The 23,213-nt window shown below is 44.8% G+C and overlaps 1 protein-coding gene across 2 annotated transcripts in view; it reads right to left on the reverse strand.

The window, feature by feature from the left end:
* The window catches only part of ZGRF1 (zinc finger GRF-type containing 1), an 829,426-nt gene that overhangs the window by 518,564 nt on the left and 287,649 nt on the right, over positions 1 to 23,213 (reverse strand). For both annotated transcript variants that reach the window (XM_078676730.1, XM_078676729.1), the window contains exon 7: positions 119 to 198. In XM_078676730.1, coding sequence (XP_078532856.1) covers positions 119 to 198 — 80 coding nt within the window. The remainder of the gene's footprint in view (positions 1 to 118; positions 199 to 23,213) is intronic.

Consider the following 23,213-nt stretch of genomic DNA (forward strand, 5'->3'; position numbering starts at 1 on the left):
ATGACAATACGAGTATACATTAAAATAGATAAAAGTGCTAAAACAATTTTGATGGAAGCAGAGCCAACCCATGCTAGCAAAACATGATAAATGGCAAATTATAGAGGTACAAGCTTACCTCATGCGGAGACATGATATGTAAACAAGGTGATGCGTGCAAGTCTTCTGGACTGCTCACTGTATTAGTTGGGCTTTCACCTAAATGGAGAAATATCATTTTTATATAGGAAGCTAAAACTGACATTCATTTTCAGAATAACTATGCTATGATATCTGTAAAAGTAGTTATGCACACTTCTTACTCTAAGCCAACAACTGTTGACAATGTTTTTATGTTACACTTTTTCTAAATATTCTAGTTACTAGAAAACCAGGGCAGTTCAGTGCAAATGGGGTAAACACTATCTTATGATAAGGTTAATTTGAGGGGACAAATTTCAGTCACCTGAAACATATCATCATTCTTAATGGTTCAAAGGCAACAAATGTAAGTAGCAACTACTGTTACACAACTGGAATATCTTATGCTCCATTTGCAAGAATGTGGCAAAGGGCGAATAATAGTGCATTGGCCTTAAACATCATAAGCAGAAATTGGCTCAGACATTTAGCATGAATGCAGTGCCTCCAATAACCTCGCTTTTTAAGTTAAGTGAAAGCGAGAAGCAGGCATATGAAGCAGACAGACAGCTGGCCTGCTTGCATTAAAGAAGAGGAGTCTACTGGATAATTGTCCAGAGTTAACTGTACTTCCCCCTCATCATCTTCCTTCAGCCCAGCTCTAAAAGTTTGGAGGGGGGAGCTGATAATAGTTAACACCATCGGTAGAGGACAACCCATTGCCGTCCTGAACACACAGCATATGGCACCATGGCCTAAGTGTTTACCTGCATTGTAACCTTTACTGTACTACACAACAGAGTGAGGTAAAGACATGAAGCAGCCCATTGGTAAAAGGAAGTGATGTAGTAGGTGAGTGCTAATGGTTGTTAATGGCTCTTGACTGTTCTTCCATCTAATTGTGCACTATTGGGCCAAGCACATAATAATGAGGTGACTAAATAACAGCTAATAGCAAGGAACAATAACTCCTAGCTGCATTCCGTATGATGAGTTATGTTCTGTTTTCAAAGTCTTTTCAAATGAGTGCATTTGCCCCATAAAGGCAAACAGCCTTATATAAGGAAAACGAAGCAGTAGAAGGAAGTAGACATGGCCAGCAAAATACCAGCTCGCAGGTAAAATATGAGAGGGCTCCTCAGCCCCATCCGCGATCCTATGAGAAGCTAACAAATGATGGCCTCATCTGCTTACTGCAAAATCGGAAGAGGGTAAGCAGGCTTATCATACATAACACAAAAGTGTCGATGGGTCTACAAAGCAGTAACAAATCTACCAAAGTATGTGTCCTGACTGTCCTATAATGTCCTACCAGAGAAACGTCCAAGAGAGAGTGGAGGATACCCTAATCTCAATGTGATCTGGAAAGGATACCCATCAGTCTCCACAAGGAACCGCCCTTCATCATTTGGGATTCCTTAAAGACCAACCACTTGGAGAGCTACAGGTGACCGAGGAAGCCTTGGTCAAACAACTTCCAAACACCGGGTAGTTGCCAGTATGGTCTAGGTATAGATGATAAAACCTTACAAGTGGATATGAGACTGATTTGCAGTGCATGTGAGGGAAAATGTGAGTAATGGTGAAAATAAAATTGGGTGAGGGAGCAGTATGGAATTTTATTCAGGTTCTGCTCACTCCTCCAATGTCAATAAAGCAGCAGTAGCAGTTTTAAAAAATAACTGCCTGGATGTAAAAAGTGGTCGACATGTTTCAGCAAATATGTTGGACACCTGTGTCCATTGCCTTCATCAGGACCTAGATATAACTTATGCTACTGCAGAGTGAGAGTGCAAAAAATAGGTTAAATAAAGTGACTGCATAAATATCTTGCTATGACAAGGAAAAAGATCACCTTTTTCCTTGTCATAGCAAGATATTTATGCAGTCACTTTATAAGAATGACAAACTAACCATAAAGTAATCAATTACCGAAGAATGGCCCATTCCACTGTAAGTTGGCTGCCCAGGGATGTCCCCCTGGGATCGCCCATTACAGGCTCTGATAGAGAAGGAATAGGTAAGAGAAGTTAGCTGGATTGCAAGGGCTGACCAATATTTCACTGGGTAGATGTTTGGGGCGGGACTAACCAGGTTTCATCTTCTTTTGTTGTTATCTGGGAGACACCATTAAGTGGTTCAAAGTGACAGTTAAAGTCTCCTCCAATCAACAGAGCAACGTCACCAGGGAGAGAATGTAATAGATTGATCAAAGAGACCAAAGTCTCGGAGGTTCCTCCAGATCGGACTGACCGCGAATAGATAGTAATAAGTGCCAGTTTTGGTGTGTTAGGATGAGACATGAGAATACAAGTCAAATCAGAACTTTTAGTATCTATTCGTTTCAGCGTAAAACCAAGGTGAACACCTACCCATATGCACAACCCCCCCCGATGGTCTCCCTCTTGGGCCCTTTATGGCTGGCTCCATATAGGTAACATATCCCATTCTATGTATAGGATTAAGAGCCCAAGGTTCCTGGAATAAGCAGATCCCGTGGAGATCTACAAATGCACACCAATCAGGTATTTCTAGATTGGCAGCGAGTCCCGCTATATTCCAGGACAAGATTTTTAGGGTCCCATTTGGGGAGGACGGTCTACATACCGCATAGTCCTGATAACCCGGACTAATAGATCCCCCTACTAAAGTACTAGGTGCCTGTTGGGCTAAATCTGAATGTGAAGGCAAACTTGGAACATGGGATTCGGCATTTAGGGTCCTAGAAGATGTGAGGATTAGTGGATTAACCACAGTCTCCCTCACAGCTAGTGACGATTTTCCCCCAACATGGAAGCATTCTTCCACGGTGGATGGATCGTCCAAAAACCCCACCGTCCCCCCCTAGTCTTTCCATCCTAGAATCTAGTGATAGGAGCGTTTTTTGAGAGGGGGGGTCATTTGTGGTCAGTCTACCTGGTCCAGTAAACTAAACCTATTGCTGACTGGGAATCTCAAGACATCATTACTCCCCCTCCATCCCCACATGCCCTCTTCGTGGTACCAGGTGTCTTCTTGTGGAACCCAATGGTCAAAATTTCCAATATCATAGGAGTGGTGAGGGTTAGCCGGTGGATAGAAATAGCTTAGTTTTAGCGTTTTAATAGTTGTAGCTGAACCATTAAAACGACTACTACACACATGATCAATTAGCCTGCTATTCTGAAAGTTTATAACAACACAGTCCCCGATCATGTCTTTCGATTTTGGACCCACCCACCCTACTCTTCTAACAAACAGAATCTTGCTTTGAACACTGCTCGGCAAAGGTCTATATGTGTTCAACCAGTGGATTGTTTTGTTTTTGAGTTCCATAAATGATTCTAGTCTGTTTTGGGCCAACTTAGGGACCCCAGTAAGGACAACCACATAAGGGGCACTTTCGGGAGGTAAATCAATGTGTGGCGGGTCCAAGGGGCAGTGATTAACCCTCGGTCGGTTGGTATGAGCTCTGCCCGGGGATTTAGGTTTTGTTGTTCTCGGGATGGCACTTTGCCAACAGGTGTAGGCAAGGTATGGCTTGTGCATCCACTAGGTCCACTAGATCGTGATGTATTGGTCAGTGGCAATGGTTCAGAAGGGCAAGTAGTAAAGGGCTTGGGATGGACTGGCGGAGCCTCCACGGCAGCTGTTAGTACTTGTATTTGAGCTTTAGTAGCAGAAAGTTCTTTAACATGGTTCATATTGCTTACAAGTAAATCCTCAATTTTCGCCAATTTCTTCTCAATAAATTTGAGTCTTTGCTCCAGGGGCTGTATGATCGAAGATAAAGCCGACCTCAAATTTCCCACCAGCAGATCTGTATTGAAGTTGCTTGGGGACGGAGAGACGGTTCGAGCCTCAGAGGGGTTCCCTAAGGGGACCGGAGACTCACTAAGTTCGCTTTGCTCTACAGTTAGCAGTTCAGTACAATTATTGTGCTTGGACAGTTTTGGTTTTCTCCTCCGCAGAGGTGCACCCATCCGCTTCCTTTTGGGAACTGCACCTTCCTTGTTTGTACTGAGAACAGGAGGAGTTATAGGGTTTTCTAAATGTACGGTCGCCTTGTGGGTTACCCGCACAGGTAGAGGTTGTTTAATCAAATCCTCCGTTCTCAATGGATTGCTGGAGGGGGAATTCATAATCCCGGGTGACCCTTCAGCTTCAGTTGTTTGTAAAAGGGGCCCCGGGGAGCGCACTTGGGCCAGAGGACCCAGAGATGATCTGCTCAGAGACACCTGATCCTGTGACAACCGGCGGTCCGCCATGACGATCTCTCGTTCCAGCACTGATTAGGCCCTCATTATAAATTGATCCAGTGTCCCAGCTACATGCCCTGTGGGTGTGGGTTTCATTCCTCTACGGGCCGCCATAAAAACTGGGGGATACAAACAGGGGCGATCAGTACTCACAGTTTCCAGTAGGCGTTAGAGGATGGGACCGGTCCGGTCTCATCCGGTCTGTAACGGGCTAGAACGGGCCCGCCCTTGGCCCGGGCTTCGCCCTGCTCGTCCCGCGACACAGATCCCGCGACACAGAGGTCCGCGCTTCTTAATGCGCCTCCTGGCGCTGGTAGCGCGTCACTGGTGCGCGCCGCCGCTGAGGAAGCCGGGAAATGTAGTCCCGGGGCAGCAGCGCGGGTAGCGGAGGCGTCCGGTGGTGGTGAAGTATTCCCCCGAAGATGCAGGCGATAACCAAGTTGCACCGCAGGTATGGCAAGGTTCCCCTCGCTCACCGAGGTCCGCGCTTCTTAATGAGCCTCCTGGCATTGTTAGCGCATCACTGGTGCGCGCCGCCACTGAGGAAGCCGGGAAATGTAGTCCCGGGGCTGCGGCGCGGGTAGTGGTGGCGTCCGGTGGTGGTGAAGTATTCCCCCGAAGATGCAGGCAATAACTAAGTTGCACCGCAGGTATGGCAAGGCTCCCCCCGCTCACCGAGGTCCGCGCTTCTTAATGCACCTCCTGGCGCTGGTAGCGCATCACTGGTGCGCGCCGCCACTGAGGAAGCCGGGAAATGTAGTCCCAGGGCGGCGGCGCGGGTAGCGGTGGCGTCCGGTGGTGGTGAAGTATTCCCCCGAAGATGCAGGCGATAACCAAGTTGCACCGCAGGTATGGCAAGGCTCCCCCCGCTCACCGAGGTCCGCGCTTCTTAATGCGCCTCCTGGCGTTGGTAGCGCGTCACTGGTGCACGCCGCCGCTGAGGAAGCCGGGAAATGTAGTCCCAGGGCGGCGGCGCGGGTAGCGGTGGCGTCCGGTGGTGGTGAAGTATTCCCCCGAAGATGCAGGCGATAACCAAGTTGCACCGCAGGTATGGCACTTAATCATATAACCTGCAGTAGGGAATAAATCAAACCTAGACCACAGTAGAAGTAAAACAGTAGGTAAAACCTATCTATACTACTATTATAAAGAGAGAACTCTCACCTTTGAGCCAGGTAAACTCGAGAACCACAGCGCCAATCTACACACCCGATACATCCTTGAAAATGTCAGGGTGTGTAGATGGACATAGGCTACATAAAATTAAAATAAAACGTAAATTAAAAAAATGTACTTTCAAAACAAAGTAGTCCCCTGAAAGAAGCGCCGGCCGCGACGTAGCGCTGGCCGCGACGTAGCGCTGGCCGCGGCGCGCTGCCCGCGACGTGCGTGATGACGGGACATGGAGCGGCGGTGATGTGAGGAGCAGCGGATCAGGTAAGGCATTTACAAACATGGAAAATGTCGGGCGGGAGCAGGAGCGGGGGCGGGAGGGGGGCGTACGGTGGTCCGTGTCCGTGAACGTGTCCGTGTTCTGACTGCAAGAAGGAGAAGGAGGAGTCCCGTCAGCTGCAGCACTTCGAGCGTAGGGGAGCGGAGCAGAGCTGACCGGCTGAGGGCTGAGGGTGGCCGAGAACGGAGCGGAGCAGGGTGGAGGAGCAATCTGCCAGCGCAGGGGGTCGGGGCTGCGGGGGTCGTGAGGTACATCACACCTACCTCTGCTCGCTCCACCACATGCTGCCCCCAGCCCACTTCTGCCCCAGCCAAAAAATGCAGCCCCCAGGCCCCTTCTGCCCCAGGCAACGCTGGGGCAGGCTGCTAGTCAAGTATAAAAGCACATAACCTGTAGTAGGGAATAAATCAAACCTAGACCACAGTAGATAATTAAAACATAAGGTAAAACCTAAGAATCACAAAAGCACATCTATGAGCATAAATCAAGGTGCATAAATCACTCAAAAAACATTACATTTCCTAGCACCTATATAAATGACCTTAGGGCCTTGCGCCCTATAAAACCTAATAGTCCCCAGGGCCAACTGGCGATCTATAAGGGGCTAAAATGCCCTCTGTCCATAAAGTCAGGGCTGCTGTCTAAACAGCGACAGTCAAAGGGCACGCTTGGCGCAAACCTAAACGTGGCAGCTGCCCACTACTTGCTGGGCAGCTGGGGAGATCAATGAAGGCCTAAACGTTGCAGCTGGAACTAAGTGCTGCGCAGCTGTGCAGGCCAGGGTAGGGAGAAAAAATGCGTCTCATTCCTGGATAAAAGTACATGTCCCCCCTAGAAGAAAGAACCTAAACGGTGCAGCTGCCCACTAATTGCTGGGCAGCTGGGAATCAGAAAAATGCGGCATGGGCTCTCAGTAGCCCTTAAACAAATATGCCAAATGTTGGAGCCATCTTAGGCTCTAGAAACAGGACATGCTGCGCATGTGGGAGCCATCTGGCTCTGAGAACATGAGGCGAGAATGTGGGAAAGAGTATGGGAGCCACACGGGGCTCGGAAAATAATTAACCACCCACTGGAGCCATCTGGGCTCTGGGAACGTGGGAGCGGCCCGCTCTCTGACTGGGCGGCTTGAGGATCAACAGTAACTGAGGCATGCACCGATCGTGTGCCTTGATATGGGCCCCCCTCCCCCACGGCATCACTCACCAGCTCTCTGACTGCGGGGGGAAGGTCTCTTCATCCTACGCGGTGGGGGAAGATCTGTAACCTATGCGGCGGGGGAAGGCACCGGCAATGTGCCTCGAGCCCCCTCCGCTTTCCTCAACACTCGTTGGTGCCTGCGGGGCTCTCCCTCAGGCATGGGAGCCCCGCACAAGTTGACACCAGCTTCGCCCGATCTCCCTCTCTGCAGCCGGGGACTCCCTCCAATCACAGCGCGGCGCCCGCACCAATCACAGCGCGGCGCTGCCTGTGACGTCACGGGGTGTCCCCGAGGGCCCCGGGCCGGCAGCGGTGATTTCTCTGGCAGTAAACCGCGGGGTGGGCACCCGCAAATTAATAATATTTAAATAACTGGGCATAATGCAGGGTGGGCTCCTGCAATAAATAGGACAATGAGCGGGGGAAAACGCAATCGCGGCTCACGGGCCGGCAGTGGTGATCAGGACACAAGCCTCCCCCAGTCTCCTTACGGCCATGAACAGGGGAGAGCAGCCAATTAACCCCGCACTTCCTGCAGACACCAGTGGGGGAAATTAGAAGAAAGGCAGCACAGCGCTCCCATGCTGCAAAAGGAAACAGGTGCCTTTTAAAGAGAGGCAGCCCTCCCAGGGCCAAAGTAAATAAAGTCCAAGGTTTCTAGGGCAAAGCAAAAGGGCCCCAGAAAGAAGTCTTCCAGGCATCCAGGGGTTGGGCAGAGCCCAGGGAGGCAAGCCTTCCCCTGAGCTCCAGCAGCAGCACGCCCCTGGTAGTTTCAAGTACGCAAACAAGAACATTTACTTGGGGTCACAGCCCCTCTTTTATACACAGAAATCCTTTGATGTAGCAGTGTAGGCAAGGGGAGAACCAAATGCAACTGGTTCTTGAGCACTTTGTTTTGCTCAGCCCCTCTTCCTATTCACAAGACAGGCCAGGGACATCAGACGCACCACAGGGGGTGGAGCCAGCATTGTGGAGGGAAAGCCCAGCCCTATTCAGGTCCCAGGTGCACTCCTCCCTGCCATCAAGCATGCAGATCTCTCCATTCACCACTGGGGCAGACCCATCCTGTCTCCTGGAGCCAGGCACACCAGCCAGCTCCAGCCAATCACACGCCAGACAGCCAATTCACATTTACTGCACAGGCAGGCCAACTTCTAGAAGTGGCACTTCCACACTAGCTACAATAAATCCGCACATATCACCACGCAGCATTTAATCTCACGAGTTCACACATACCAAACTTGACCTTGCACTCCCCACGCATCAGGAACTATCATGGACACACATATTCCCCATGCATTCTTATGGGAGGGCAGACCAACTCAGCACACACACTCAGAGTGCGCACGCACTTTACACTGGCCCACAGTGCTAAAGTGCGCAGAGGCCTAAAATCACTATCACCATGCCAGAGAATAAAGGCAAAAAGTTTAGGGGTGAACCTGCCAAAAAGGCCCAAGTCCAACAGGATCCTATCCAGAACGTGGCTTTCCTGAGTGCCAAAGTATCTAAGGCCTCTTTCAGTTTCTCCACTGTGAGAGGAGCATCAAGATCTGAGCATCGAAAGCTGCCCGTTCATCCTCATCTAATATTTCAACACTAGTCTGTTCCAAACACTGTTTAATCGTACACAACGGAGGGGCTAAATCCTCCTGATAAAGTGCCTGATAATATGCCACAAACACACTGATACCCAACTGCCCATGCCTCTCCAGAATATTGTTGATAGCATTTTTAACTTCTTTTTGCTGCATTCTTTAGGCCAGCACCTTTCCTACATTGTCACTGTGTGCATAAGTTTCTGCCATATGTATTTGATTTTTCTCCACAATCCTTCTTGCAGTATAACTATTGATGCTCGAATTGGCAGCTTGTTTTTTTGGGAGGATCTCATGCTCTTCTCGCCCTTCCATAATAATCTTAACTTGATACGCTTCCAAACTAGTCAATTCATTATAATATTCAGTCATTTTATTAGCTTGGGTGTTCTGATGGTGAATACCAAAGGTGAGTGTTTCGCCTCTGATACCAGCTTTCAGAGCATGCCATACAATTAATGATGATGCACTACCTTGTTTCCGGTACCGGGATTCTTGTTTTCCGGTCCAGGAAGGACCTGGCCTGGAAGTTCGGGCTGGACTGTTCCCATGGGGAGCAGGGTCAAGACTGATTTGCATATGGCTGGGTCCAAACTGGGGTGGCATGGTGAGCAAAACAAAAATGGCTTTAACCCAGATCTGTGACTGGGGGTGAATGTTTGACTATGTTCAGCATTCCATCCATCATCTTTTTGTGTATGGAAAGAGCCAGTGCTTTGTCCTACTCATTTTATTCACCTCCCCACCAGGAGTGGATTATATCTTTGTGAGCCGTACCTGTGTGATCAGTGTTCTAAAGCACAGTCTATGGTTAGAATCCTTTCTAACTACATAGCCTTTCGCTTAACGCATACCTGACTAGGTTACAGCCCTGTATCCAGACTTGGAGGCCTAAGGTCGAAACATTACCTGACAATGTCTGTAGGACACAGGGTCTGATATCCTAGGTTCCAATCCTCATTCAGGATCAGAGGAGGTTAGGCATGCATAATATGGAAGGTGGGAATATGGAAACTAGCATGAGAACTAAGTGATTCTCAATTCTAGGATACATGTGGGACTACTGGGGAGATGGAGGGGGGCAGAGCTGCTGTACAAAACTCACAAAGGCAATAGCTAGGCACCTCACCACATGTCTTAGCAGTTTCAGCTTATTCCACTTCCGACAAGTTTGGCACCCAACCTTACATCCCAGCACTTTATTATGTTTTCCCTTTTGGTCCCTCTTTACCCTGAACCTCTTCTCCGTCCTTCCCTTTTTACTTCACCTCCCTCCTAGGCACCTTATCAAAAGCGTTCTTCTCTCACCTGAATTCATTACTCCTCTGAAGGAAATGATGCAAGTGTTGTGGGGAAACATAAGATTAAAAAAAAGACAAGACTCCTCTTGGCAAGGCAAAATCAGCTTTATTGTTGTGGCAGGGAGAGCAGCAATCTCTAAACAGGTAAACTGCCGGTCTCAATTTGCTGCTTCACAGGCAGCGACTTACAAAGCAACATGAACAATATTTCTTACAAAAGGTCAAATAATAGGCTACTCAGCAGTTACATATTTGTTTCAGAAAACATCACGTCCCTAAACTTTTAACCTATTTCCAACACATTCTTTATTGTATTTCTAACAATGCTTAACAAACCATTTAAATACTTGTTTTGTATATGTGTTAGCGTGCCTTATTGCTCTGCTCCAAAGTCATTTTATCAGATCACGTGTAGTCTTGGCTAATTCAGTCTCCTGCTCATATTCTCCAATCACGTTCTTAATTACTAGGACAACAGAATACGTGCTTGTGTGTAGAGACCATAAATTTCTTCAGGCTTACAAACATGGGTTTTCCTTTAACTAAGAATCTCCCCAACACAAGCGCCCTGCGTATTTCACCTCAGTGGTACTGGCTCCGCTCCTTCGTGTCTGAGCCGGTCTCCTGGTAGGACCGAAGCAAGTCATGACACTTCCAGGTAAACGAAAGGTAAGCTGATAACGCACTTGTTCTTGCCCTGTATTCTTATACTTGTTTGTTCACCAGATTATGCCAGTTTCCGCTTATCTCTGAGTTCAGTCAATATTATCGAGAGGCGGTTCTGAGAGGATCCCAAGCTAATGTTGGCACCATTCTGAGATATCTTTTATGTCTTACCCCTCTCTCATTTGACCCAGGGTTCATAAATGACGTATTATTGTTGGTGGCGTCTCGAGAAGGGTGTATACATAATATAGATAGATATACGTGTGTAAAATGTTTAAATCTGACGGTAAATGTATGTATAACTATATTTATATATAAATACTCACATATATAAAAAGTCGAAATTATACATTTTAAGCAAACTACACGGATTTGCAACGAAAGATAGTTGGACAAATTAATGTGTGTGGCAAATGGCAGTGTCTGTTTATTTTTTCTGTCACCTCCTGGGACATTCAGCAGATGTGGTGGTTGGGCACAAAGGGGTTCGCTTGTCAGGACACATAGGACACGGACCCCATCTGGCTCTCCTCTAGAGACGCCAGTGAATATTATCCTGTACTTTGGGATGGAACAGCTAGACGTCTTAGGCTGTTGGTTATTATCCTTTGGGATCTCATCCCAACCCAAATCCTGCCATAAAATGTTGGTGTATACTAAGAACGTATTTAGTAATTTCTGTCTTATTCAGCTCAAATTCCTACATAGCATATACTTTATCCATGCTGTTATGTATACAACGCACCCTACTGTTTCTGGCTGTGACCCAAGCTGTGGACAAGGCAATACGGATTTTTTTAATATGATTTGATCGTACAGAGTGGTAACAGACTACTAAGTACAAACAGTGATTCATCTAAAAAGGATCATGGGGAACCTGATTAACTTAGCCCCAATAAAATGTGTCTTTTTCTTATACTAAAGAAAATGCGTATGCAATAAACATTTTCAGTACTGTATCACCTCTTGTTGGGAAAGAGATGGGTGGCAATGCATTAGCTGCCGACTATTGGTCCAATCCAGGATCTACGGTTCAATGATTTACAAGAATGGGCAACGGCTAAAGAAATCTGCATTAAATGATTTCATACTGATGAGAAGTTAAGGGACGATCTGGAGTTGTGGAGAAGATTGTCTAATGACATAGGAAGATGAAGCCAATCTTAAAACGATAAAATGATGTGTATCATGAATCTACATCAGACTGTGTTTAATTCATAAAATACATTTGTGTAAGGAAGAGTAATTGACACTTAGCCTGAAGGGAGTTCATCAGAGGTACTTCCATCAGGCCAAGAGACAATATGTAATTTGCTTTTTCTTTATGATCTCTTGATAATAAAAACCAATTACAAAAAGAAGTTGATGGAAGACATCATTGGTTACTTTTATAGCCTTGTAAAACTTGATGATTTCTTCTAGGTGGGTAGACATAGGCACTTCACGAAGAGTATTATGTAATATTGCGGTCTTTAGAAAAAAAAATTGTAAAGTGCATGTTTACTTCACAGAGGATACCATGGAGCAATGAAAAGAATTCAAGGAAGCCTATATGAAGTCCATTGTATGCTCTATGCACTTGAAATCAAATCAAAAACATCTTTATTTGACAGGGAGACCCGCCATGAAAGCAGTTTTAAATGCACACAAAATAGATAAAAATGAACATCCACGGCGACCACATGTATCATATAGAACTTAAGAAAAAACATGGCATGTATAGGTGAATAGTCTAAAAAAGTACAAGATGTTAGTCAAAGTGGATAGTGCTTCTTGAAAGTATGGCTGCCTTGAGAAACAAACTGATGCAACAATAGGTTTTAGTGTCTGTTAAATCTTGCAGACACTTAAAAGCTTGTTGGAATCTACCATAAGTTCCAAGCCTAAAAAAAGGTACTAAATAAATTCTCGTAAATAATTGGTAGTACCCACGGAAGAAGGTAAAATTAATAATAGTTTGCTTAGATACATTGTTGAACGGGCAAACTTCTGAGCTCAAGTTGTAAAGGAAAATGGGAAAACTCCTTACCCATTGAGACTGAATACTTGGTTTAGATGGAGGACAGAGATGAAAACTGTATCTTCCAATGTGGTCGTTTTCCCCAATGGCTTAAAGTAAGTCAAAGTTGATCAAAAATTACGATGCTTTTATTCTATTTAATATTGTTCATCCTGAACTGAGGCGAAAAAGAAGGATAGCCAACATGTGTTTCACCCCCTGCGGTGTGCAGGCCGGGGGAGTTTCTCAAGGTTCTTAATAGAATTATAATGAGAATAGTGAAAAGAAAGTGAAGAACAAAAAGAGGAGAAGAAAGAAGATTCCACACGAGTCAAACATGGTCAGATGGCCAAGTGTAAAAGATACAAAGGAGGAGAGGATAGAAAGGAAGAGGAAAGAATATATCATTGGGTCAAGGGCATGGGTATTGCCAACCGACAGGACAAATGAATAGTACAAATAAAAGCAAATGATTCATATCCTGTTAGAAGTAGAAATTCAAAATTAACAAGCTAGTTTCCAGCTCTGCCCTTCCTTACAAACCAATTAATAACATTGCACTGTACGACTATTGTTAAATGCAGATCATGTATCCGTGACAGATCTCTTAATTTCTATCAAAATAAGAATTACCATTTAATGGTATTATATGTCCTAACTTGTCTGTGATAATTCCAACTACACAGCACTGTCTGTCTTTCGATGGTCTTAAAGACTAACTTTATTGTTGCATTCGATTGGGTCTTACCCATGTTCAATTAATAACAGGAGAATCTGCCAAATCTTGCAGCCTCCATTTCAACCTCGCATATAGTTTGTTCAGGGTCAATGGTGACGACAGAAATATCGTTGGTATATGTCAATATCTTGGTCGTAAAGCCATTTACCACCAACAGGCTGATCACTGTATTTTTCACTAGCCTTTGCAACAGGGGATCAATATAAAGTGTGAATAAAAGAGGAGATCAGAGGCAACCCTGCCTTGTCCTCAAGCTATTGTAATAGCCTCGGACTCCATTGCCATCATCTGCAGTTTAGCTGTAGGGCTGATATGTAGCCTCCGTAAGGCAGCTTTGAAGCCAAACCCAACCCCCAAAGTGTAGAAGATCTACCAAAGGTACATCCAGGTAACCTGATCTGGATTGAGTAGGATCATTACCGTAGAAGTCTTCCTTACCTCGGCTATATCAAATAGCGTAATTACCCACCTGATGCCATCCATTGTACTACAGCCTGGAAGAAAGCCATGCTGCCACAGGAGATTAATTTGGTAAAGATCGCACTCAAACACATTGCAAGTATCTTGGAATACATTTTAGCCTCACTATCAATAAGCCAAATCAGTCAGTATGAGCTAGTATTCAATGAATGGTATCCTTCTTTTCAGAAAAACCATTATATCAGTGGCTGTCCAAGAGGCTGGGGGAGGAAGTCCCCACTGAGCATGCAAAAAGATTGTAACCATATCCAGTCGCAGCCGGCATGACTCGCGGGTGGGGGTGGGGGCGGATGGTTAGTTCACGAGGGGGGGTGGGTTGAGGGGGGGGGGGGGTATTTAAAAATAAAAAATTACCTTACCGGGTCCCACGCCGCCTCCGCTCCTGGCTGGGTCCCACGTTTTCCTGCTGCTTTCCGGCTCTTCTGCCTCCGGCAGGAACAGGAAGATGACAGCCTCCCTCCACTAAGCCAATCATTGGTGAGGACAGCCCCAGAGGGCCGACCAAACAGTCAGGGCCCGTAAACATTGGGAAAGTCACTCCTCCACGACCCACCCACCTGCCCACCCCCAACCACGCATACCCTTCTGCATTCTCGCAGTACGAGAAGCAGAAACATAAAATCGTATTTGAAATGCCATTGTTTGTTTCTGCTTCTGGCACTGCGAGAAAGAAGTGGGCCGACGCTCCTCCAGCCTAATGGAGGAGCCACCCCTGACCATATTCCCCGAAAGAACAGAATAGAATATACAGTAAAACTCTAATGGGATCCTATCAAGAACGTGCCCTTACCGAGTGCCAAAGTAAGGCCTCTTTCAGTTACTCCACTGTGAGAGGAGCATCAAGAGCTGAGCATCAAAATCTGCCCATTTATCCTCATTTAATATTTCAACGCTAGTCTGTTACAAATACTGTTTAATCGTGCACAACGGAGTGGCTAAATCCTCCTGATAAAGTGCCCGATAATATGCTACAAACACATTAATAATAGCATCTGGGGTATTACCCAACGTGCATACCTCTTCAGAATATTGTTGATAGCATTTTGAACTTCTTTCTGCTGCATTCTTAAGGTCAGGACCTGTCCTACAATGTCATTGTGTGCATACGTTTCTGCCATAAATATTTGATTTTTCTCCCCAATCATTCTTGCAGTATAACTACTGATGCTCGAATTGGCAGCTGGTATGTTTTGTAGGATCTCATGCTCTTATCGCCCTTCCATAATAATCTTAACTTTATACGCTTCCAAACTACTCAATTAATTATAATATTTAGTCATTTTATTAGCTTGGGTGTTCTGATGGTGAATACCAAAGGTGAGTGTTTCGCATGTGATACCAGCTTTCAGAGCATGCCATACAATACTTGATGATGCACTACCTGGTTTCTGCTCAGGAAGTCCACCAGCCAATTCCTTCATATGGCTTATATAATCAGGATTTAAAAGGAGCATTCTATCAAATGTCCAAGTATAATGTGAAATTACAACTGAAGGGAGACAAGTTTTGAAGATCAAAGGGTGATCAGAAATAACCGTGGTGTATTTCTCGACCAAACTGAGAAAATCCTAACTTTAAGACTTTTGGTATTCACAGAAGGCATTTAGGAGTCCTAAAGTTAGGACTCCTAACTTCTGTAAATACCGAAATGAGTAAGTGCCTTCTGTGTATACCAAAATGAGTAAGTGCCTTCTGTGTATACCAAAATGGTAGTAAGTTTAGTATTTTGTCTTAAGTTAGTTCTGTGAATCGGGCCCACTGTCTCATCGGCCACTAAAGTGGAGACATGACCCACTGCAGCAGCCTTAGAACCTTGAGTGCCATCCTTCACGTCAATGACTGGGTTTTAACATTCACCCAGCAGATAGTATTTATAATAATCTCACTAACCTGAGATCCAGTGTTGAAAGCGAGGATAGATTGCTCACTGAATACAATAGAAAGTAGATCTAGCGAATGGCCAGGTGAGGGTCCCATTAAGGAAAGCATTGAGTGCATCTCGAAATACCCTCAGCAGATGTTACCAGTATGGCTAGGTCTGAATAAGAGCCTACTCTCTGTGCGGCTTGGTACATAGCTACACTGTGGTGAGCTTGGGTGGAACAGACGCTGTGGCAGTGCCAGTACCAGCCCTTCCGATAGACCGTGAACTCAAACAATCGAATGCTGAAACTGATTGGCTCATAACAGCTGCACCTCCTCGGTGCCTGCTCCCGAGTGGTTTCTCACGGTTTACCCCTGCTGTTCCTGCTCCAGTCGTCATAACTGCTCCTCGAGTTTTTGTAGCTTTTATGGCCTTCGGCGCCATTCCGTTGTGAGATTGGCCTTGGCTATTCTGGCTCCACCTGTTGAGTACTCGCTTTAAGCAACGAATCTCCCTGGCCGCAAGCAGTCACATGGAGAAAATCCTCATAGTGACCCCCCCCCCCGCACAACCAGAAGAGGTGTCTTACTCTACCCAAGTAAATGCCTAAGGTCCTGCCATTGGGGGAGCATGACTTCTATGCCAAAACACCGATCTCACTCAAAGGGAGAGAAAAGAGTTGGCTTACAACCAACTCAAGCGATCACCATCTTCTCCCTTGCTTTTTTAGTTTTATGCACTTAGGTGGGAGGAAGGCGTAAAGGGGGTATGGAAATAATTTGTTAGAAACAGAGGGAGAGGTGCGTTTGAGTCAGGATAATTAGTTGTTGGAAGAAGGAAACAAATGGGCTGTCACCTTGGGTGAGGCAAGCATGGAAAACCATGCATTGAACCTTGGGGACACGGGTGGGGGTAGCAGCATGATGGTAAAATGAGGTGCGGAAATCAGAAGCTATCATTTGAGTAAACGTAAACAGAATGCACATCATTGGACAGTAGTTAACTAACAGAGCAACTAGGTAATGAACAGAGTGTGAAGGCTATGTATAACTGGAAATTGAACTATGGGGGAATAGTGCAGGGACAACTGGGGTAACAGTGGTGTATGTGTGAGCGTCAAACTGTGTATTCGAAATATGAAACAGGAGATGAAATAGGATGCTTTTATTAATGTGTATTTAAAAGTATCTTTTGGGCACCACAGTGAAAGGAAGATACACCAAGTTGCTGCACTGCGGATACATTATGAATTGACAACTGGGAGATAAAATGGATGAATATGTGATAATGTGTGAACTGGACAGGCGCAAATAAATGTTAAGTGGGGTAAGCACAGCTAGGTAACCTAATGAGGTGTGAACTAAGGAGGGAATGTCGCTTTGGCATCTATAGGGAGTGACACTCTTTCAATGACCCACCTTCCAAAAAGTCTTGCATCTGAAATAAATGATATTGTTTGGATATAGCCCTACAGAGACCATCATTTCTTGTTTTTACTTAATGAGTACCTCTCTGTACACTTTCTTTTCTATGTTCTTAAAATTCAATCTAAAGGCATTTTTTAATCTAACACTAAAAATGCAGCTGCCCTCCTAGCATCACCAGCATCTCAGCAGCATTAGGTTGAAGAAGTCTATAACACAAATAATTAAGGTCTGTAAATGAGTCAAGCTATATTTGTCTTGTGCGCCAGAGCCGATAGAGAAAGGAAACTTGATTATTCAATAGACTCTATGACATCCTCCTGCATAACCTTTCTAACTCCCGTTTAATGGCTGGCTGCAACGTTTTAGACATGTTGCCCACCACAAGTACTCTTAGTTGTGTGCCATGCCAAAATACAGGAAACATTCTCTGCATCAAGTGTCCAATCCCATCTACAAATATTGCTGCTAGTTTCACCACCGAATATATATATATATATATATATATATATATATATATATATATATATATATATATATATATATATATATATATATATTCTTCCAAAAAGTCCCCAAGCTTTAGAGACCGCACTCCACGAAGCAATGTTCACAGAACCTTTAATTGCACAAGAGGTACAGAAACGCCCTGATTATATGCAGTCCCTGACGCGTTTCAATGCTTACTAGCATCTTCTTCATAGGGCGGGCAATGTTGAACGGAAAAACAGCAACGGACTTCTGACCATTTAAGCAAAGCATACATACTCTGGTGCAATGCATGCTAGTCGCAGTAGTTCCAATGTAGTCCCATCTGGTACGGGTATTCTAATGTAGGTCCGTTTTTCCCTTCATAGTACAACTCCCGATTTTTAAATATCATTTCTTTACCCTTCGGTGGGTTCCAGAATCATAACTGTGCCTCTCCTTGAAGGTGCTTAGGCTGCCGCGATGTGCTGCTGCCTCACAGACCTGTAACTTGCGTTGGCGGCGGTTCGGTCTCCCACGGCTGGAGTTGCCGTGTACATAATTCTTCCAAAAAGTCCCCAAGCTTTAGGACCGCACTCCACGAAGCAATGTTCACAGAACCTTTAATTGCACAAGAGGTACAGAAACGCCCTGATTATATGCAGTCCCTGACGCGTTTCAATGCTTACTAGCATCTTCTTCATAGGGCGGGCAATGTTGAACGGAAAAACAGCAACGGACTTCTGACCATTTAAGCAAAGCATACATACTCTGGTGCAATGCATGCTAGTCGCAGTAGTTCCAATGTAGTCCCATCTGGTACGGGTATTCTAATGTAGGTCCGTTTTTCCCTTCATAGTACAACTCCCGATTTTTAAATATCATTTCTTTACCCTTCGGTGGGTTCCAGAATCATAACTGTGCCTCTCCTTGAAGGTGCTTACTTCGCGCTGGAAATAGGCTGCCGCGATGTGCTGCTGCCTCACAGACCTGTAACTTGCGTTGGCGGCGGTTCGGTCTCCCACGGCTGGAGTTGCCGTGTACATAATTCTTCCAAAAAGTCCCCAAGCTTTAGAGACCGCACTCCACGAAGCAATGTTCACAGAACCTTTAATTGCACAAGAGGTACAGAAACGCCCTGATTATATGCAGTCCCTGACGCGTTTCAATGCTTACTAGCATCTTCTTCATAGGGCGGGCAATGTTGAACGGAAAAACAGCAACGGACTTCTGACCATTTAAGCAAAGCATACATACTCTGGTGCAATGCATGCTAGTCGCAGTAGTTCCAATGTAGTCCCATCTGGTACGGGTATTCTAATGTAGGTCCGTTTTTCCCTTCATAGTACAACTCCCGATTTTTAAATATCATTTCTTTACCCTTCGGTGGGTTCCAGAATCATAACTGTGCCTCTCCTTGAAGGTGCTTACTTCGCGCTGGAAATAGGCTGCCGCGATGTGCTGCTGCCTCACAGACCTGTAACTTGCGTTGGCGGCGGTTCGGTCTCCCACGGCTGGAGTTGCCATGTACATAATTCTTCCAAAAAGTCCCCAAGCTTTAGAGACCGCACTCCACGAAGCAATGTTCACAGAACCTTTAATTGCACAAGAGGTACAGAAACGCCCTGATTATATGCAGTCCCTGACGCGTTTCAATGCTTACTAGCATCTTCTTCATAGGGCGGGCAATGTTGAACGGAAAAACAGCAACGGACTTCTGACCATTTAAGCAAAGCATACATACTCTGGTGCAATGCATGCTAGTCGCAGTAGTTCCAATGTAGTCCCATCTGGTACGGGTATTCTAATGTAGGTCCGTTTTTCCCTTCATAGTACAACTCCCGATTTTTAAATATCATTTCTTTACCCTTCGGTGGGTTCCAGAATCATAACTGTGCCTCTCCTTGAAGGTGCTTACTTCGCGCTGGAAATAGGCTGCCGCGATGTGCTGCTGCAACATTGCCCGCCCTATGAAGAAGATGCTAGTAAGCATTGAAACGCGTCAGGGACTGCATATAATCAGGGCGTTTCTGTACCTCTTGTGCAATTAAAGGTTCTGTGAACATTGCTTCGTGGAGTGCGGTCTCTAAAGCTTGGGGACTTTTTGGAAGAAATATATATATATATATATATATATATATATATATATATCAGCGCTCCTGTCGTACCATAAATCACGGGTCACTCACGAGCGGGTGCTTCAGACGCGACGGTACACACGTTTAAAATCCTAGCTCGGACTCCATTTCCTTTACCATGAAACAAAGTTCAGCACTCCAGGGGTACAGGCAAGAATTTCTTTATTTCGCCATTAGCCGTAGACAGATGCGTTTCGGACGTGAGTCCTTCATCAGTATTTACTAGAAACGCCGCAAAGCGGCTACTTTAAATACGTCATTGTGACACGCCCATCAACATTAAATGACGGTGTCGAAATCGCATATGCGCCCATACGAATGTGGCGGCCATCTTTGAAAGCATAATATAATGCAATTTCCAATGCAGTGTGTTATTACTGCAGCTAATCTTGCTAGATTTATAGATATATATAGATTTATGTGTGATTTTATTGATTACATCTTTTGGAATACAAACTATCTCATATGCAGATGATACACAGCTGATTTTATCACTGGATAAAGCATCCTTTGGCTCAGAGCTCAATTTTAACAATTGCCTTACTGCAGGCATTTGTTCCATACAAGCCATCCATTTAAAATCTAATACAGATAAGACTGAGATCATGCTGAACCTCTCCCCGTTTATTATATCCCTGTTTTTTACGGCATTCACACAGCTCCAACTATCACTGTTGACACGCTGCATACCGATCAGCTTCACTTTTCGCTACCGAGGTCATCAGCGGTGACTGATGATATATATCACTTGTCTGAATGTGTTTAAATTGCAAATTGTCCTGATAACCTTTTAAATGCCAATAAAAATATGTTTAAAAAAAAAAAGACTGAGATCATGCTGCTACGGAAGTCTAACTTTTTTGTCCTAGATCAATGGTGGCCAAATACTGCGCCCTCCCGCTACTGTTGAGGTTGTTAGAAAACTTGGAGTCAAATTCGATGCCTCCTTTTGGTCCACAAGCCCTTGCAGTAGCAGGTATGTGTTTAATCTGCTAAAACCATTGACAAACGTTTATATGCAGGCTCATCGAAACAAACTATCCAGAAACTCATGGTTGTGCAACACGTGGCTGCTAGACTGGTTCTTAGACTTCCCCCGACGATTATCGGCCTCGACAGCTTTGAAAGGACTACATTGGTTGCCAGAGCATAAAAGGGTTCTTTTTAAAATTATTTTATTCACATTTAGAGCCTACAGATCTATTGGGCCAAGATTGCTAATGGCCAGATTTACACACCGCGTCACAAAACGGATCCTGAGATTTTCCCACACGAATCTTCTTAAACCCCGCCCTTTCAGACTCAGGAATCGAGACGGTAAATCAGAAGTAATATTTAGAAAGCCATTCGAAGACCCAGCTTTTTGCAGCCCCCGATTCACACATTTACCCATTTATCCTCTGATTTATTATTCAACTTTTTACTTTTCATGGTCTGATTGAAGCACCACTGTTTTTTCGTGTTAGTGTCAGGATGCTCCTTTCGGAGTGGTAGAGTGCTCTACAAGTACCTCAATTCAATTAAAAAACACCCTAAAGTCAGATGCCACATGAGTTAGGAAAACATAGCCAATCAGGACCTAGCACACATAGTGAGCAGGCGCTTCCCAAGCCAAACATCTGAACACACCATCTGCTGGCCACATTGTCTCCACGCGATTTTGCGACCCACCTGTGGTAACCATTAAACAATTAATTTATGACTCAAAAAGTCAGCAACCAACATTACTCAATATATATGGTACGCTGAAAACTTTTACAACTCATCAGGTTTTGTGTATAAGTAAAACGTTTACAGATTGTAGATTGAGACAGTTCTCAGACCCTGTGCCTGTAACTGTTCTCCTGCTGTAACGTTTAATCAAACAAACTGTTCCTGTTTTGCCAAACGCCTCCTGTCTGATGTTTTTTAAGGGATTTCTAACTCAAGCAACAATGGTATGGCCTGTCATTACATAGTAGAGTATGGTATACTGTCACAATATAAAAGTATCCCACTATGTCATGCCAGGGTTTGGATAGATCCTCTGGATAAAACTTGGATTAAAGAAAATTAGTTGTTTTCTTTGTTAGCCCCTCACCCACTCCGTAAGTGGCATGCTGCATCATAGGGTCTTATTCTGGTCCCTAAAAACCACTTAAGAGAGCATTAGAACCATTATATCCTTATCTCTGCATACTTTTTTTAACCATACCTGAACAACCACTATTAAAGGGATACCTTGGTTGTTCAAGGTATTTTTTATTATATTTTGAAGACCACGGATGTAATAATATTCAAAGTGCTCCCTGGAATATGGTTGAGCCGATCCTGGTTTTTAGGGACAAGGATGAGGCCCGATGACAATGGCCTGTCTTTATACAGTATGGTATGATATGGTGTGAACTGTCATTGTATTAGTATGGTATCGTATGGCCTGTAATCAGTGCTTAATTTGAGCCCGTGGTTGCCGGTGGGACCCACTGGCACTCATTTTTGGGACCAGCACATATTTTTTCTCATCAGATTATGAAGCGAGTAAGAGAGGAAAAAAAATGGGGAAAAGGAGGAAGAGAAACTCAGAAAAACTGGCACAAGGGAAGACAGCAGGGACCAGCAAGGGTAAGATAAAGGGGCATCTGTGTCTGGTAGTGGATTAAAGAGGCCTTATGTGAATTCAGCACTATGCAGCCTTGGCATTGGCACACCTATTTTTACAGGCACCACTTGAGCAGAGCTTTGGGTGCCAGCACTCATTCGTATACAAATTAAGCAGACCACCAGGTCTGTGAATACTTTTAAATAAAGCAATCTTTTTGTTTTTTAATGCAGCCTATTCTCCTTAAAGGAAACTGGGAAGAGTTTTTAAAAAATGTGATAAGTTCCATATACCTTTTTGACCACAGTGACCACTGCCAACTACTAAAAAATGTTTTTGTTAACATTAGTTTGCAAATGGCTTACCACCTCCTTTGAGATAGCAGTAACATATTAATGCTTTACAAACGGATTTCTGTCCAAAAACATTAATACATACCATAAGGAATCAGTATTTGGACAGGACTCCCTTAAAACGCCCCTTCCAAATACCGATTCCAAATGGATTCCCAAACCCATTTAATGAAATCCTTTTCCAAATCATTAATTAGGTTTAGTACATTTAAAAAGGGTTTTAACATTTGCAAATCCCCTGATCTACCAAATCAGAGGGTTTGCGAATGCTAAAACCCTTTGAGCAGGAAGCCCAAAAATTCTGTTTGGCTATCACAGTAAGCGTAATTGCCCTCACAGTCTATTGATTCTTAAAGATTGCCTCAAAACTGGGAAAGACTGTTTGCCTGACCACCAAGGCAGTGCGTTAGCAATCGCCACACTCAATGATAGTAAATCTTAAGAAATGAACACCCGCGGGCCCCAGTTCAGGGTCATGCAATGTGAAGGCCATTTTGCTAATCTCAATGTATGATCAGCTAGCACACTGTTATGTAGTCCTTTTCTCTACTCACCTGCTTGTTTCTTCTCAACATTTTTGGCCACGCTTGGTTT

Source organism: Lissotriton helveticus, chromosome 2_1 (assembly GCF_964261635.1).
Source record: "Lissotriton helveticus chromosome 2_1, aLisHel1.1, whole genome shotgun sequence".
NCBI classification, from domain to species: domain Eukaryota; kingdom Metazoa; phylum Chordata; class Amphibia; order Caudata; family Salamandridae; genus Lissotriton; species Lissotriton helveticus.